This window comes from Ovis aries, chromosome X (assembly GCF_016772045.2).
Source record: "Ovis aries strain OAR_USU_Benz2616 breed Rambouillet chromosome X, ARS-UI_Ramb_v3.0, whole genome shotgun sequence".
In the NCBI taxonomy this organism is placed as follows: Eukaryota; Metazoa; Chordata; class Mammalia; order Artiodactyla; family Bovidae; genus Ovis; species Ovis aries.
In genome coordinates this window covers 104,040,812-104,059,188 of record NC_056080.1, presented here as the reverse complement: position 1 = coordinate 104,059,188, position 18,377 = coordinate 104,040,812, and the positions used below count along the sequence as shown (strand labels likewise).

At 41.4% G+C, this 18,377-nt stretch overlaps 2 protein-coding genes across 17 annotated transcripts in view; one reads left to right on the top strand and one right to left on the bottom strand.

Moving 5' to 3' along the window:
• ENOX2 (ecto-NOX disulfide-thiol exchanger 2) overlaps positions 1-18,377 on the bottom strand; it is a 295,896-nt gene that overhangs the window by 95,425 nt on the left and 182,094 nt on the right. The window lies entirely within an intron of this gene.
• LOC105605606 (leucine--tRNA ligase, cytoplasmic) lies at positions 13,917-17,789 on the top strand. Its single transcript, XM_042241609.2, has one exon. It carries the CDS (start codon positions 14,050-14,052, stop codon positions 17,578-17,580), a length of 3,531 nt encoding a protein of 1,176 aa, XP_042097543.1. The 5' UTR covers positions 13,917-14,049; the 3' UTR covers positions 17,581-17,789.

Below are 18,377 nucleotides of genomic sequence, written 5' to 3'. Positions count from 1 at the left end.
AGACTCAAATGGTATAGACTAGGAATGTTACTGAAGTTTAAGGAACACTTTTAGGAGAAGACAGGATTTGAAACAATGGGCAAGATTTCTATCAAATATGTCTTGAGTTACGGGTAGTTATTAAATAGGTAAAGAAGAGGGGGTAAGACATTCCAGAGCAGGGATGACAAGTAAGCAAAGATGTTGAAGTGGATGATACATGCATATGCATGTATATATTGCACAGTTGGGAGAGATATAGTTGTAAGTCACCTGAGCACAAAAAGTCTTTTATTTTGGTAAATTTCCCTCTGACTACTGATATGCATTAAAAAAGAAACCTTTCCATTGCTTTCCTCCTATCTTCCAGTATGCACTCCTGCCAATTATACACCGGAAGGCAACTCTTTCCTAACAGTAGCTTTCTAACATTCGTCCATCACATCCTTCCAAACTGGCAATATGAGGGGTGAATCATGACTGTGTTATTTACACAAGTGTTATTTTGGACAATGATTGGTCATTAGAAGTAAATGCATGTGGCCAATTTCTGAAATGCTAGTTTTTATTATTCTAGACAGACTGCCTATGCTTCCCCTCCATAAACCACTCCCTGCCCCCAAGAGTGATTGATGGCCCTAAGCATTTGTTACTGCCGTCAGAAGTTACATTTCAGAACTGGTGGTTTCTTCATCTGTAGGAGCTCTAGTCCTCACACCCAGCTTTCAGTGTTCTCCTTGAAGGCATACAAGGCTGGAAATAGCCTCCTTGTAAATAAGATCAAGAAAACAAACATGGGCATCAAATATCCTTTGGGCCAAGAGTTTATATAATGATCATTAGGTTCATCTTGACTCTCAATTGCCAACTAGACGGGCAAGTTTTTAGAGAATGTCATAGCTGGAAGGGACCTTTAGACATTACTGAGTCTACACTTTGATTTTCTCCGCTGGCTGCGGAACAACTTAGAGGAAACAGCTAGGTTTAAAAGGACTGAACCTTAATGTGAAAAATATTTTCTTTTGCAGCAGTTTGGGAAATGTATAAGAGAATTAGGAATTATTCTCAATATAGAATTTTGAGATTAAAAAAGAGTTTACAATGTACCTAGCCAAGCCCTGGACTAATTTGGTGGGGGTGGAGGGAGAATGAACTAAATTATCAGTTTTTTTAAAAGGACAATACTATCCCACTCTTTTCAAAATATACATTAATTCACAGTGCATGTTAAAATGTTAGCAAGTAGAGTTCCTGTTAGGCTTGTTTACAGTGAACAGATAAGGATGATGCATAATTAACAGCATTATTTTGCTACAGTGAGCTCAGTTCTTAAATCCTCAAGGAGTTCTGCTTTAAATGCCCTTCTCATCTCCCTCCCTTCCCCCAACACCCATCTCCACCTGTCAAATCCCACTCATTTCTCAAGGATCTTCTCAAATGCCACTGTCTGTGAAGCCACCTCACTGGAATTAATCACTTCTTCCTATATTTTCTCATAATATTTTATCTAGAATTTGATTTTCATATATTTGCTTATTCTCCACTTCTTCCCAAACCAAACCAAGCTTTTATTGAGTCTTAGTATATGCCATGTTCTGTGTTAGTGACTAGGCATACAGAGATGAACAAAAGTCATTTATTATTCTGGAAGAACTCACCATACCATGAGAGGCATGACATATAAACAACCAAATACAAATCATTATAATCAGTGCTGTAACAAACTATGAGTAAAGTGCTGTAGGAACAAAGATGGAGTAATGAAACCTGCTGGAATGGGTTTGGACATATGTGTTCAGGGTTGAGAGGTGGAGGAGATGAGAAATAGTCAGGGAAGCCTTCACTGGCAAAGAATCATTTGAAAAAAGTCTTTAAAAGGGATAGGGTTTTCTCCTAGGTGGCGAATAGAGGATTAGGCTTGAGAAGCATTCCAGGAAGCAAGAACAATGAACATTTACCTCTGCCTTGAATTACAGTTATTGGATACACATTTGTCTTCTGTTAGCCCGCATACTCCGTTAGGTCAAGGACTGGGTTTGGGGCATCTTTGTTTCCCCATTTCTTATGTTAATGTTTAGTATGGGGTAGGTATTCCAGAAATACTTGAATGAATGAATAAAGAAAATCTAACTTATATTGATTTGGGGCACAATAAGCAATCTATGCAATGGCACTCATTTATTATTTGTATACCTTTCCAGAATGATAAATTGCCTTAAAATGGATGGCATAATTGCTAAACTGATTCTCTATCCAGGACAACTGAATTTATATGTAAGAATTTACTTAAGAGTTATAACCAGGGATAGATACCAATTAATAATTAATAATTCACTTTGATCTTATTGGCTATAATCTTTTCCCCGTATAGGCACAGCCATATATATAAGCAAGCTTGTAAGTTTTTACTTTCAAAGAGAAATCCAGATGATCATTTCTGGCAGCAATCTGGATTTAAGGTGTGCATTAACAAAACATGCTGTGCTAAACATCTGTTATGAATCATCACTTAATGGTTGAAAAGTTAAGTCTTGATTAACTTATCAGACTACAAATGGACATCTAACAATTTTTTTAGGTAGTTCCATGTCACTAAAGGAAGAGATTGCTCATTTTCTTATGAGTCCCACACTCATGGGCAGGAGCCAAGAATATTCAGAAGGTTAAGTGCTAGGGTTGTCAAATGGTCTTCAAAATGTCTCACCCAAGTCTGTAGATCATGTCCTGCTAGGCTGGTTCTCTTGTTCTGCTTGTGTGGCAACTCCTCAAGACATCATAAGCTGTAGAGTGGCTATAAATAAGTGTGCCCTAGGTAAGCTGATTGAAGATTAGCACTTTGGAACAAGAGTTCATTAGCACCAAAAAAATGTAAAAGACTGGGAAGTGAACACCTACTTTAAGCTGGTATCACCACATAACTATCAAATCACTACTGCCATCTGTTTATTTTTGCATTGTTTATGCTTCACTGATTAAGTACTCAAGTACTGTCAAAGTTATTTGATCTTGAAGACAATGCACACACACACACACACACACACATATTCTGTGATAACCTCATCCTGTAGTAGATTTAATTATTTCCAATATTTCCTTTGAAACAATTTTAGTATATTGCTGCCATTTTGCCAGATATATTTTATTAAGACATAAGCTCTTCTCTGATAATTTACTCGCCTACAATTTTCTTTCTTTTGTTCAGGTTTACATCCATTGTTTTTTTATGCTTGCTATAACTTGATTACACAGTACTGTACAAAGTTGAGGAGAGAATTTTGTCAACAAACATCTATTGAAAGTCTCTCAAGGGTAGGAAGTAATCTTGCCTAGGGATCAAGAGCACGGGTAAGGGAGTCAGATGGGTCTGGACCAGTCAGCTCTGCTACTTAGTAACTGTAATGTGATCATTAATTCTCTTTTCTTTTCTTCTCTTTTTGACAGCCTGCCTTCCAATATTCCTTTCATATTTTAGTGTATGTTCACTGAGTATCTTCTATGTGTTGGCATTATTCTAGATATTGAAGATATAATGGTGAGCCAAGCAGGCCTTATCCTTGGTTTTATGAAGCTAACACTACAGTGAAGGAGGGGGATATAAAATAATTACATATTATGATAAGTGCTCTGAATAAAGAACTGCATTTGATGAGAAAAATGTCAAGCAACAAAATTAGGAAAATAATAGTATCTACCTTAAAAGTTTATTGAAGATTAAATTAGATAATGTGGGTGAAGAACTTAGCATGGCTTCTGGGTCATATTGAGCACTTGCTAAGGTAGTAATCATAACACGGTAATAATTAAGATGATGATGTAGAAGTAGTCCTAGCCTTCAAGGGTTCAAAGTCTACTGAGAGACAGCATATATTTGAGTTATTGCACTACACTATACCGGAGAAGAAGGCAATGGCACCCCACTCCAGTACTCTTGCCTGGAAAATCCCATGGACGGAGGAGCCTGGTAGGCTGCAGTCCATGGGGTCACTAAGAGTCGGACACGACTGAGTGACTTCACTTTCACTTTTCACTTTCATGCATTGGAGAAGGAAATGGCAACCCATTCCAGTGTTCTTGCCTGGAGAATCCCAGGGACGGTGGAGCCTGGTGGGCTGCCGCCTCTGGGGTCGCACAGAGTCGGACACGACTGAAGCGACTTAGCAGCAGTAGCAGCAACTACACTATACAGATAACAAAACTGAGGCATGGAGAGTTTAGGTCATCAGCTCAATATCACACAGCTAATAAGTGGTAGAACAGATATACCAGCCCAGACAGCTCTAATGCCAATGACCAGAGACTTATCCATCCTACTAAACCCCCTCCAAAAGAGCCCCTTTATTGACTGTGTTCCCCTAGATCATTAAAAACATTACTATCACAGCTCTTACTACATTATATTTTCATCAGCTTTTTCTGTGGTTGTCTCTCCTCCTAGGCTCTGGAATCCCTTATTCCTCCTCGTTATTCCTAATGCCTAGATACTGTGTCTGACATAGAGAACATGTTCAGTAAATAATTTTAAACAAATTAATAAGGAAATCTATGAGTATATATAAGGGAGGCCTGCACAGACATTGTTCTTCCCAGGCGCAGATGCCAAACTATTTAAAATGGGATACTATTCTGTTGTTGTATTAAGATGAAATCTATTTTAGTGGGTTTCTTATGAATATTTTAGATGGAGAGAGAGCAGATAAAATGGTATTATAGTCCAAACATGCTGATAATGTAAGAGAATCACAATTACAGAAATACTAACTTTAACAATGATAGGTTTGGAGATAGGGAGATAATTGTCATCACAGAGAAATTCTTTATGGGTAAGAAAGAACTGACTGGAATTTCTTGAGAATTTAAAGTTATTAAACTTACTAAAATAAATGTGTGTGTAGCAGCCATATTTGTTAATACCTTGAGGGTAGGGAATATAAACCTCATTTACTTTTGTATATTCTACAGTGACTAGCTCAAAGTAGGTGCCAATAAATAGGCTTTTAAATAAATTAACTCTGCAAGGACTCAGTAATTGTCCAAGTGGGGCTTACCTGCAATGCCTATTTCATAGAGCCATACCCATATAAGATGGCATTGTGTGATCCAGAAAAGAACTTAGCTCCTAGTTATTTCTGCAGAAGGAAAATGGTGGTTCAAAGCTGGGTAAGACATCAAACCTCTGGAACATATCAGGATTTAGATAAACGGTGAATGATAGTAATTATAAGACCAATAATAGTTAACACTTTTAAAATTCTTATTATGTGCTAAGCATTGTTCTAGGCACTTTATATACATTAATTTGAAACTCAAAGCCCTATAAAGTAGGACCTCTCATTATCCCTATTTTACTAATGAGGGTAACAGAACCAGAAAAGTTAAGTGACCTATACAAGCTAACCTCATACATTAGCTTGCAGTGGAGCTGGGATTCAAACCCAGGCAGTCTTGCTCCACTGATCCACAGTTCATGCTCTTAGCCACTGTACTATATATAAACCCAGTGGTTCAGTGGCAAAGAATCCACCTGCCAATGCAGGAGATGCAAGAGGGGGTTTGGGCCCTGGGTCAGGAAGATCCCCTGAAGTAGGAAATGGCAACCCACTCCAATATTTTTGCCTGGAGAAATCTAGGTACAGAGGAGCCTGGCAGGCTACCATCCAGCAGGTCACAAACAGTTGGACATGACTGAGTTAGCATGCATGTACCTGGAAATAACACTAGGAATACCAAGACAAAGGAAAAGAGAGGAAGTTAAGAAAATGCTTGCATGGAACATGGCAGAAAACATCTCTAGCATATTACACAGGACCTTGCATGCAGTAGGTTTGCAAGGTCTATGTTGTGGAAGATTATGGCACAAGGGCAGGGTGGGGTGTCTTAGAACTCAATAACATTGTATTTTCTGTTCTGCAGCTAAGGGAAAGGAAGCAGCAGGATAAATCATGTTTGGGGTCTACATTAAGCCTAGGGCTCAAGAGTTTATCTTCTGTTTGGTATTTGTTGCTCAGGAAGCAATATTGTGCATTGTACGTGTTATTTTAAATCCCTCTTCATATTCTTTGAAAATTAACAATCCGTCATTGTTTGTGAACAATGCACTGACACCCCAGGCACACCCTCATTCTCTGTCTGATCACAGACGTCACCAGTGATGCCACAGCTTGCATCATGGCCATGCAGGGTCAGAGAATTGATGGGGGCTTTAAGACAAGGCTCCCCAGAGGCTTGAGAGAGATGACGCTACTAGGCAAGCGAGGGTTTTACCTCTTTATGAGTATTACCAAGGATGGATCAAGGAACCACTCAAAGGGATCAGGATATCACAACATATTCTTTCTTGGGGAAGGGGGAGAGGAGGAAGGGAGGGAAAAGAAAAAAAATAAAGGGAAAGGGAAAGGTTTTTATGCTGGCTTACATAGTAAGTAAGTATTCTCATGAGCTGTGAGTGTGGTGGGGCAGAGCTAGATCCTCAGGGTCTGCGGATGAGAACCTCAGGATACAGGGTGTTTCACAAAGTAACCTTCATGCTGGAAGACTCATTGTTCTAATCGATAAGCTGAAGAGTCCTGGAGAGAGCCACCTCCATACTGGAGCAGTAATAGGAATGTTAAAGGTTTTAAACTAGATATATAAGAAGCTAGGGTGCCAAGCTAGCCCTCCAGACGGCAGTTGCAGTGGGGTTGGGGTGTAGTGACAATGAAGGTCAAACATTTTGGCATATGCCTCTCCAAGGAACTCACAGCGTTTACTCTACATTTATGAAGGGATCAGGGTACAGTGGGAGGAGTACAGATGTGGGGCCCAGATCTCAGATCAAGTCTTGGCTCTGTTATTTACTAGCTGTGTGACTTTAGGCAAGTTTCGAAAACTCTTTAGCCTGTTTATTCACCTGCAGTTAGAAATAATGGTATCTATCTTTCAGGTACTAAGCTAATGATAATAATGTTGATTCCTAATATCGATTAAATGCTTGCTTGTGTGAATGCATGCTTAGTTGCTTCAGTCGTGTCTGACTCTTTGCAACCCCATGGACTGCAGCCCGCTAGGCTCCTCTGTCCATGGGATTCTCTAGGCAAGAATACTACAGCGGGGTGCCATGCTCTCCTCCAGAGGATCTTCCCAAGCCAGGGATGGAACCCGAGTCTCCTGTGTCTCCTACATTGCAGGCAGATTCTTTACTGCTGAGCCACCAGAGAAGCTGATTAAATGCTTATTATATGCCAAACACTGTTTTAAGGCTTTATATGAGATATTTCATCTAATCTGTATAACAATCCTATGAGATAGGTAAGATTTATCATTAGATCCATTTTACAGATAAGCAAAATGGGACACAAAGAAGTTAGGAAGTTACCCAGGGTCCCAGATGGAGTTAATGCTGGAGGTGAAATTCAGATTCAGGAAGTGTGGCGCCAGATCCCACACTTTTAGCCACTGAGCTATATCCTATCACCACACTATAAAGAATGCAGAACCTGAGATCTGACACAGACCAAGTACTTAGTTGTGATTTAACCCCACTTCCCTTATCATTCCCTTTCTTTTTTTCTGTTTAAGAAAGAAACTATTTGGCTGCTGTGTGGGGGTCTCTTCTCCCACTTCCCTAAGTTGAAGCAGGGGCCTCCTTAGTTATTTCAGGGTGATCTGGCATGAGTGAGTTGAAGAATCTCAGAGATAGTCCTTGTCAATTCAATGTGATGAGCTGAATGTGAGCCAGGAAAACAGGTTGAAGTCAGAGGCAGGGGTGGTGGAGTCCCAGCAGGCTCTACGATGGGAACCTTGGAGGGCTTCCTCTGTCAGTAAGAGCAGAGGTGAGCTGTCCTAGAGAGGCTGTCTTGGGCTTTGCTGAGGTCCGTAATTCCCCACTCTTGGCTTCTTGGGCTTCTGAGATACCAGTGAACTCATATTACGCTGGTCAAGGGTGAATGGTTGACTGTGGTTCTCTCGTCCCTAGGATTGCATCATCACATGCCACGTATTCCCTCATCTAACACTTACAGAAAGAAAACCAGAAAGAAGCATAACTGGGCCACAAAAATGCTACTAGACACCAGCTCCTTTAACATCTCTCCTAATTGCTGGATAAGCCACACATTTCGTTTCCTGGTTTTGAGACAGACACATGACTATTACTGTCTGATCCCAGATAGTGTAACTACTGGCTTTCAACTGGAAATCTTACTATTTAATAAACTAATTGCATTTCAGGTACTGAACCTGCTCTTTAGGTTAATGGCATGGTTGGTGGTGGAGGGGTGTGAGTGGAGAAACAACAAAATAGAAGCATAAAACTCTGAAAGTTCCTAAAGCTCTCTGGTCAATGCTTTTCTGAGGCAAGTTGCGTAAGAGATGACTTGGCAACCCCGCAGCTATGCTGTTGGAAGTCTGGCAAGATCTCTTGGAGGAAAAACAAATAAACAGCCCAGAGGTTAATCCACAAGCCGTTCTGCTTTAGCCCTTGTCGCTGAAAATCTTTCCAACATGTTTCAGTCCACTTCTTGCCATAGGAGATAGAGTAAAACAAAGATAAATATAGCCTGGGCTAGATCTGGAATTAGGAGGGCTGAGTTTGAGCTCTGGCTCCACTATTTACTTGTGGTGCAGCAATCACTTACACCCGTGTTTGTCCAAGTGCATTCCAATCATGTGCATCAGAATCACCTGGAGTGCTGTCTAAACAGCCAAGTTCCAGGGTCCACGGCTGAGGTTTTCATCTGAGTGGTGCCAAGAATCTGCCTGTTGAACAAGCAACCTAGATGACTCTTATGCCCACTACACATTTGCGAAACACAGAGTTTCAGTTTTCTCATCTGTAAATAAGAATGGTGAAAACAACACATGTGGTCAACCCGAATCTTTGAGTGAGGTTATGGCAGAGCTTCAGGATACATTCTGAATATTAATTTAACAACCATGTTAAATCCATGTAGCATTTGATGGTCCCAAGGTGAAAAATCCATGTTTCTCTGCTCTTTGAGGGGCTCATAGAGTAATGGGAGAGACAAATGTGAAAACAAAATTATTGTTTGATAATGGCTAAATGGGTGTGAGGAAAAGGGAGGTAGCTACTCTGCTAGTACGAGAGGAGGTGGTGGAGGTGGGAGAGGAGCATAGAGGAAGTGATGCTAAGCGGGAGAAGATTATTTTAAAGTGAGTTTTGAGAGAGAAGTCAGTTACAGGTACTGTGGGTATCTTAAAAGTGTAGCAGATAAGGCTGTATTTGTGCTAAGTCTAAAACCTATAATAGAAAGTGTTCTTGTTTGGGGGGATGGGTATGAGTGGAGAGTATTTTCTATATCAGTTTACTTATTACTCCTGGCTCCTAGAAGTAGAGTGTTAAAAAACTGGAGTCATTTTGTGTTCCCTAGTGTGTGGGACTCTGAGAGGATGGGTATTCAACTATGTTGTTGACTTGCTCTGCAAGTCACTAACTGGAAGGCCATGGTCTAAGTTAGGGGGTGGGACACTGGCTATGAGCACTATAAACAAGTCAAGTGTTAAATCCTACTGATAATGGGAACTCTGGCTTGAGAACTAGCTGCCTCAGCAGAGAGATCCTCGACCAGTAAGGGCAATGCTATATATACACATGGAGCCGCAGCAGCCAGTGACTAATGGCTCTGCTTTGGGCCAGCAACCCTGGCCCCGATCTGGCTTCTTTACCTCTACAGTCCAGCCCAACTTGGGTTTTTAAACTCCACCTCAATTTGAAAATAACAAAAGCCTTTACTATACAGAACGTCACACTGTCCCCACTTCCCTTCATGTTTCAAAATGACTGAGGTTTTCTGGAAACCTGAAACACACTTTCAACAACTCCCTTCATGCCTTTGCCGAGACCAAGGATAATAAACTCTCAACCCTTAATGCTGTATGACCTCAAGCAAAGAAAAAATGAAGTTGTAACAATGATTAAGATCGTGGTTTTGGATTACATCTGAGTTCTAATCTTGGCCTGCAGCTTATTAGCTGCATGATTCTAATGAAGTGACTCTGTTCTTCATTTTCCACATTTGAAAAATGAGGATAACAACAAGTACCTATCTCATAGGGTTCTGGTAAGGATTAAAAGAGAAAATACGTTGGAAGAAAAGCCCCACTGCAATGCCTAGCTTAATTAGTAGTAGAATACTAGTAATCATTATTAATACATTAACCATACTGGGCATTACCTCTGATACCTTTTGGTAAACAGGGGCTATTACGGGTGAGGAGAGAGGGGAGTGTTATGATTACTTCAGGCGAAAAGAACAGGAAAGTACCAGTATAGGAACCAGCCATTAATAATAGTGGGGACTGTATTTAAATGAAGAATAAGATGGCTTCTCTTTAACCAATTCTTTACCAACAGCACTGCCAGAAAGAACAGCAGGACTAACGTATATGCCTCTTATTTGATTGATGCATTTTCTAAAAGCGGTACTGCTAATAAAATCCTCAGAAGATTTTCCAGTGTTGCCTTCCTCCAAACCCACCAGACCTGCTGCCAAAACCCACTTGCTTTTTTTTCTCCAAAAGCATTAATGGCATTTGTATCCAGGCTCTCCTCTCGTGATCACCTCATCTATGGTGGAGGAAAACCACAATAAGTTAGTGTCACGTCTCAATTATCCATGACCAGGATAGGGGGCAGTGGGCAGTGCTCTTCATGGCCAGCTTTCCAGGAAGACAAAGGAAGGTTAGAAAGGGAGGTCACAGCATGGACCTCTGTGACAGCTGGGCAGAGGACACCCACTGTATGTATCAGCCTACTCTAGGAGTAATTCGTATGCAAGTGATTTGGTCAGCAGTTTGTGATTCTGGAACACTATTCATAAAAGTGCCTTTCCTGGAATCTATCTTATATATGACGTATTTTTCCCCATTTAATTCAATAGTCCTCCTGAATATTTTAATACAGCAATAGTAGTCCAAATAGCAAACACATGTGAGTTATTGACTTTCTTTCCTTTTATCCATTTCTGCTGTAACTGAAATTTTCTTCCTGAGTGAATCTCCAGGCCACTAGTGACATTACCTTTAATCCATTCGTGTTTCTTTTTTTTCTTTATTTCTTTTTTAAGTTGGTATTAACATGGAAGAGACATAAGCAGTTAAAAAATAAAAGACGTCTAGGTTGGTGACGATCTCCAGAGCAAAGCTTACAGGGACTGGTAGAGCAAATTTGATTTGAAAATGATTACACAAGGTGAATTCTGTGTAAATAATGAATTGGAAAGAAAATCAGGCTGGGAGTATTTGCTTATCCACTTATTTCCACATGGAAGAAAAGCCATAATTCCTGTCAGCCTATGCTTACAGCATGCCTAGATTGGCCAGAGAGAAACCAACCAGTGATGGAAATAAATACACAAGCCCACTCATCCACTGCGTTCTCTGTCAGGTGCGACACCAAGGAAAGCCATAAAGATAATATGTCTTTGGGTAACAACCCATAAATCCATGGTTACAGTTCAAGCACTTAGCTTCAAATTCCCAAATGACCATGCCACTGTTCTTTCCTCTTCCAGAAGCTAGAAGTTCACTGTCAAAAAGGAGGGGAGGGGAGGGGAGGGGCAAGGCAGCTAAAATGCTCAGCGACCCTAGCAAAATTCTGGGAAGGCTTACCCTCCTCACAAATCACATCTTGAGAAACTAACTGGTATGTCGCTGGAAGACACTGTCAGAGCTAGCTGAGGATTTTATCAAAGTGCAGCTAAAACAAAACAAAGCAAAGAACAAAGTGCGCCTAGCTTTCAAGAGCAGTGTTCCTTATAATGTACAGCTGATTTCTGCATATCAAGTCTTATGTTTCCACTGACTCATACTTTTTTCTATTTTTAAAAATTAAATATTGAGTAGTTATAAAGAGGAATTTATAAGAGACAAATGTGAAGTATAAAAAACAATGATTCATGGCTCAAGAGGGAGGGGATATTATATACTTAGGGCTGATTCGTGTTTTTTGTATGGCAGAAACCACCCCAACATTGTAAAGCAATTATCCTCCAATTTAAAAAAAGAGAGGACAAAAAGCCCCCCAAAAAACGGTGCACTTAAAATTGTATATACAACAGGCAGTTGAAGAAAAAGAATATAACTATTACTTTTAAGGGTTTCCCAGGTGGCACAGTGGTTAAGAATCTGCCTGCCAATGAAGGAGATGCAAGAAATGTGGGTTCCATCCCTGGCTCAGGAAGATCCCCTGGAGAAAGAAATGGGAACCCACTCCAGTATTCCTGCCTGGAGAATCCCATGGACAGAGGAGTCTGGTGGTCTACTGTCCAGGGGGTCATAGAGAGACACGATTGTGTGAGCACGCATGCATGCAGGAACTTTAAAGGCCACCATGTGCCCCTCCCCTAATTCTTTCCATCTCCCCTCAGAGATAACCACTATTCTGAATTTTGTGTTAATTATTCCTTGCTTATCTTTATAGTACTACTATGCATAATGACTGTCTCTTCAGAATGTTTTATCTGATTTTCAGAAGGATTCTTCAGTCTCCAGGAGCTTTAACTTGTGCTGTTCTTCACATTCCAATGAGCTCCCTGGCTTCCCCCATCCACCTCCAGGTTGCCCAGTAACTGGTAATCTATGAACAAAGGTAACATTTAGTAGTGAATTCATATAGAAAGTCAGGCTTCCCAGGTGGTGCTCATGGTAAACAACCTGCCTGCCCATGCAGGAGATGGAAGAGACCTGGGTTCAATCCCTGGGTCAGGAAGATCCTCTGGAGGAGGGCATGGCAACCCACTCCAGTATTCTTGCCTGGAAAATTCCATGGACAGAGAAGCCAGGCGGGCTACAGGCCAAGGGGAAGAACCAGACACAACTGAAGCGACTTAGCATGCACACATATGGAAAGTCATTAATTCTTTTGTAAGAAGGCTACTTTTGTTTTTCAAGTGAATTTCTGCATGGGTCTTAATTTGTTTACCCAGAGTTTTGGGGACATGGTGGTGGCAGTGGGCTAGCAAGCAGGGGGACAGGGCTGTGTGTATTGCCTGTACCTCAGGGTTTGGAGTTAGAAGACTTTTATCAATTTGCTGGTTATGTGACTTTGGGCCAGTCATTTAATATGACTTGGTTCCCTCATCTCAAAAACACAGACAACAACAACACTGATTTTACAGGGTTGGTGAGATGGTTAAACAAGAGATATTAATTGTGAGAGTATTTTGAAGGGTAGAGGATACTCTGTCAAGGATACTCATTAATGTTGCTGTTGTCGACTCTATAACATCATTCCTGTTAAAGTCAAGGTAAAGGGCTAAATGGTTATGAATTTTTGAGAGTCTGGAGCTAATCCACAGATTTATCCTTGCCAGCTGTCTGGCAAAGCTGGCACAGCACAGACAAAATTAAAATTTCCTTTCCAACTCCGTACTACTGGTCTATGTGGAATCTTTCCACCTTTGAACATTTTCCTCAAGTCCCACTGAACCAGCCCAAGCTGCATGTGTGGGAGTCATGTTTGCTCTGGCCTAGTGCAGAAGCCTAGGGCAGAAAGTGGTCACACATTAGAGATACCCAACATTTTCTCTTCTGAGCTATTTCTTATAGGATGGTGCTGGCTAGTGACTCAAACAACAATCTGTACACGATGTGTTCATTACCTGGTCAGTTTGTGCCTGAGGAACCTCCTGAAGGTCTTGACTTTTGCCTGTGTGATATTAACATAACCATGTGCACGTCCTTACCATTTTGTTTTTAAAAGGGTCTTCTCTCCTTGAAGATCTATGAGAATGAGAATAAGCAGTGGAAAGCCACGTTTCCATTCTGCAAATGATATAATCAAATCTGTAAATGGGCAAAAATACACACAAGAGATGCTCCATAAAACTGTTGGCAATTATTTCAGTGAACAGACACAAGTTGTGTAGAGTCCCCACAGCTGCCGCAGGTGTGTAAAGAAGAAACTCACAAAACAAAGGGGAGGCGCCAGAGATTGCCTCATCAGGCATGCAGTGTGTGCTTTAGTGTCGTGTTAGGCCTGGCAGTCCCGAGAGGGAGGGGAAAGATAGTAACCACTCCTTTGGGGGGATCACCGAGGTCACTGTCGTGGGTTTTCACAGTCTGCTGGGCGGCGCCATGGCGGAAAGAAAAGGAACAGCCAAAGTGGACTTTTTGAAGAAGATTGAGAAAGAAGTCCAACAAAAATGGGATGCCAAGAAGGTGTTTGAGGTCAATGCATCTAATTTAGAGAAACAGACCAGCAAGGACAAGTACTTTGTAACCTTCCCATATCCATATATGAATGGGCGCCTTCACTTGGGACACACATTTTCTTTATCTAAATGTGAGTTTGCAGTAGGGTACCAGAGACTGAAAGGGAAGACTTGCCTGTTTCCTTTTGGTTTACACTGTACTGGAATGCCCATTAAGGCATGTGCTGATAAATTGAAAAGAGAAGTAGAACTTTATGGTTGCCCCCCTGATTTTCCAGATGAGGAAGAGGAAGAGGAAGAAATCAATGTTAAAACAGAAGATATAATAATTAAGGATAAAGCTAAAGGAAAAAAGAGTAAAGCAGCTGCTAAAGCTGGATCTTCTAAATACCAGTGGGACATTATGAAGTCCCTCGGCCTTTCTGATGATGAGATAGTCAAATTTTCTGAAGCAGAGCATTGGCTTGAATATTTCCCACCACTGGCTGTCCAGGATCTGAAGAGAATGGGTTTGAAGGTAGATTGGCGCCGGTCCTTCATCACCACTGATGTTAATCCTTACTATGATTCATTTGTCAGGTGGCAGTTTCTAACATTAAAAGAAAGAAGCAGAATTAAGTTTGGGAAGCGGTATACCATTTATTCTCCAAAAGATGGACAGCCTTGCATGGATCATGACAGACAAACTGGGGAGGGTGTTGGACCTCAGGAATATACTTTAATCAAGTTGAAAGTGCTTGAGCCATACCCATCTAAATTAAGTGGCTTGAAAGGGAAAAATATCTTCTTGGTAGCTGCTACTCTCAGACCTGAGACTATGTTTGGACAAACAAACTGTTGGGTTCGCCCTGATATGAAGTACATTGGATTTGAGACAATGAATGGCAATATATTCATCTGCACCCAAAGAGCTGCAAGAAATATGTCATACCAGGGCTTTACCAAGGACAATGGAGTGGTACCTGTTGTTAAAGAGTTAATGGGAGAGGATATTCTTGGCGCATCACTTTCTGCACCTTTAACATCTTACAAGGTGATCTATGTTCTCCCAATGCTCACCATCAAGGAGGATAAAGGCACTGGTGTGGTCACAAGTGTTCCTTCTGATTCTCCTGATGATTTTGCTGCCCTCAGAGACTTGAAGAAAAAGCAGGCTTTACGAGTGAAGTACGGAATTAGAGATGACATGGTCTTGCCATTTGAACCTGTGCCAGTCATTGAAATCCCAGATTTTGGAAAGCTTTCTGCTGTAACTATATGTGATGAATTGAAAATTCAGAGCCAGAATGACCGAGAAAAACTTGCAGAAGCAAAGGAGAAATTGTACCTAAGAGGTTTTTATGATGGTGTAATGTTGGTGGATGGATTTAAAGGACAGAAGGTCCAAGACGTGAAGAAGACTATTAGAAACAAGATGATTGACACTGGAGATGCATATATTTACATGGAACCAGAGAAACAAGTTATGTCCAGGTCTTCAGATGAATGCGTTGTGGCCCTGTGTGACCAGTGGTACTTGGATTATGGAGAAGAGAACTGGAGAAAACAGACATCCCAATGCTTAAAGAACCTGGAAACGTACTGTGAGGAGACTAGGAGGAATTTTGAAGCAACCTTAGATTGGCTGCAGGAACACGCTTGCTCGAGAACTTACGGCTTAGGTACTCGTTTGCCGTGGGATGAGCAGTGGCTGATTGAATCGCTGTCTGACTCTACTATTTACATGGCCTTTTACACAGTTGCACACCTGCTGCAGGGAGGTAACTTGCGTGGGCAAGCAGAGTCTCCGTTGGGCATCAGACCACAGCAAATGACCAAGGAGGTTTGGGATTATATTTTCTTCAAGGAAGCTCCATTTCCTAAGACTCAGATCCCAAAGGAAAAATTAGATCAGTTAAAGCAGGAATTTGTGTTCTGGTATCCTGTGGATCTTCGAGCCTCTGGCAAGGATCTTATTCCAAATCATCTTTCATATTTCCTTTATAATCATGTGGCTATGTGGCCAGAAGAATGTGATAAATGGCCTGTAGCTGTGAGAGCGAATGGACATCTCCTCCTCAACTCTGAGAAGATGTCAAAATCCACAGGCAACTTCCTCACTTTGTCCCAAGCTGTTGATAAATACTCAGCTGATGGAATGCGCTTGGCTCTAGCTGATGCTGGTGACACTGTTGAAGATGCTAACTTTGTGGAAGCCATGGCAGATGCAGGTATTCTCCGCCTATATACCTGGGTGGAATGGGTGAAAGAAATGGTTGCCAACTGGGATAGCCTAAGAAGTGGTCCTGCCAATACCTTCAATGATAAAGTTTTTGCCAGTGAAATGAATGCAGGAATTATAAAGACAGATCAAAACTATGAAAAGATGATGTTTAAAGAAGCTTTGAAAACAGGTTTTTTTGAGTTTCAGGCCGCAAAAGATAAGTACCGTGAATTGGCCATAGAAGGGATGCACCGAGACCTCGTGTTCCGGTTTATTGAAGTTCAGACGCTTCTCTTGGCTCCATTCTGCCCGCATTTGTGTGAGCACATCTGGACACTCCTGGGAAAGCCTGACTCAATTATGACTGCTTCATGGCCTCTGGCAGGTCCTGTGGATGAAAGCTTGATACGTTCCTCACAGTATCTCATGGAAGTAGCACATGACCTTAGGCTGCGACTCAAGAACTATATGATGCCTGCTAAAGGGAAGAAGACTGACAAGCAGCCCCCTGAAAAGCCTTCACATTGCACCATCTATGTGGCAAAGAACTATCCGTCTTGGCAACACATCACCCTGTCAGTTCTACGTAATCACTTTGAGAACAACAGTGGAAAATTGCCTGATAACAAAGTCATTGCTGGTGAACTAGGCAGTTTGCCAGAACTGAAGAAATACATGAAGAAAGTGATGCCATTTGTCGCCATGATTAAGGAAAATCTGGAGAAGATGGGACCTCGTGTTCTGGATTTGCAATTAGAATTTGATGAACAGGCAGTGCTCATGGAGAACATAGTCTACCTGACCAACTCTCTTGAGCTAGAACATATAGAAGTCAAATTTGCCTCTGAAGCAGAAGATAAAGTCAGGGAAGATTGCTGTCCTGGGAAACCACTTAATGTTTTTAGAACAGAACCTGGTGTATTAGTTTCCCTACTGAATCCTCAACCATTCAGTGGCCACTTCTCAACCAAAATTGAAATCAGGCAAGGAGATAACCGTGATTCTATACTCAGGCGTTTAATGAAAGTGGACCGAGGAATCAAAGACCTTTCCAAAGTGAAACTGATGAGATTTGACGATCCAGTGTTGGGGCCTCGGCGAGTTCCTGTCCTGGGAAAAGAGCACACTGAAAAGACCCCCATTTCTGAGCATGCTGTTTTCCACGTGGATCTCATGAACAAGAAAATTCATCTTACTGAAAATGGGCTACGGGCAGATATTGGTGATACAATGATCTATTTAGTTCATTAAACAAAGGCACAGGAGATTTATCCTGGTTTCTGAGGATATTACCGCTATGATTGTGCCTGTAGGTAGGCTCTGAGAACCTTAGGCTGGACCTAAATAGATTTAATTTCTGACCATCAGATTCTGCATGTACTCGTAACTATACCAAATTTTCTTCAATTCCTGGACCTAATAAATTTTTTTTCCTTAAAAAAAAAAAAAAAAAAAACAAAGGGGAAATATCGATCATCTTCTGAATATGGTGCTGGGCTACCTGCTTGGGTGCCCAGGAGGGGGTGAGGGAGGAAAAGTGCTGGTAATATTCCCACACATGGTTCCCAGCCTTGAGGCTGGACAGCCACATACCCTTCTGCTGCTAAGGAAAAAAAAAAAAAAGACAGGGCGTAGACACATGGGACAGGCTGTTTGACCTCTGAGGTCATGAAGCTCTTGCCCTTCGCCTAACAGCTGACGCCTGGAATAAGCAGGCCAGCCCAGCATGGCCTCTGCAGGGGCTAGCAAGAGGGCTCCAGCTGAGGGGTGGCTGCAGCTATGGCAACAGATGCCCAGGAATGAGTTAACACCAGCCAAAGGGGTTAATGGGAGAGGCGAGGGCTTTTAAATTAATGCACTAGGAAAAGAAATGCAATACAGCAGGAAGGAGGTCCATTAATAAAGCTGAGTGATAAAATCCACCACCATTCTTAAACTGGACTTGGCTACTTAAACTGCTTTTCCAAATCTGTGCCCGGTATTTTAGCTGTCCATCGAGACACTAGCTTATTTAAAGAATAACAGCAATACTATATTATAAAGTGTAA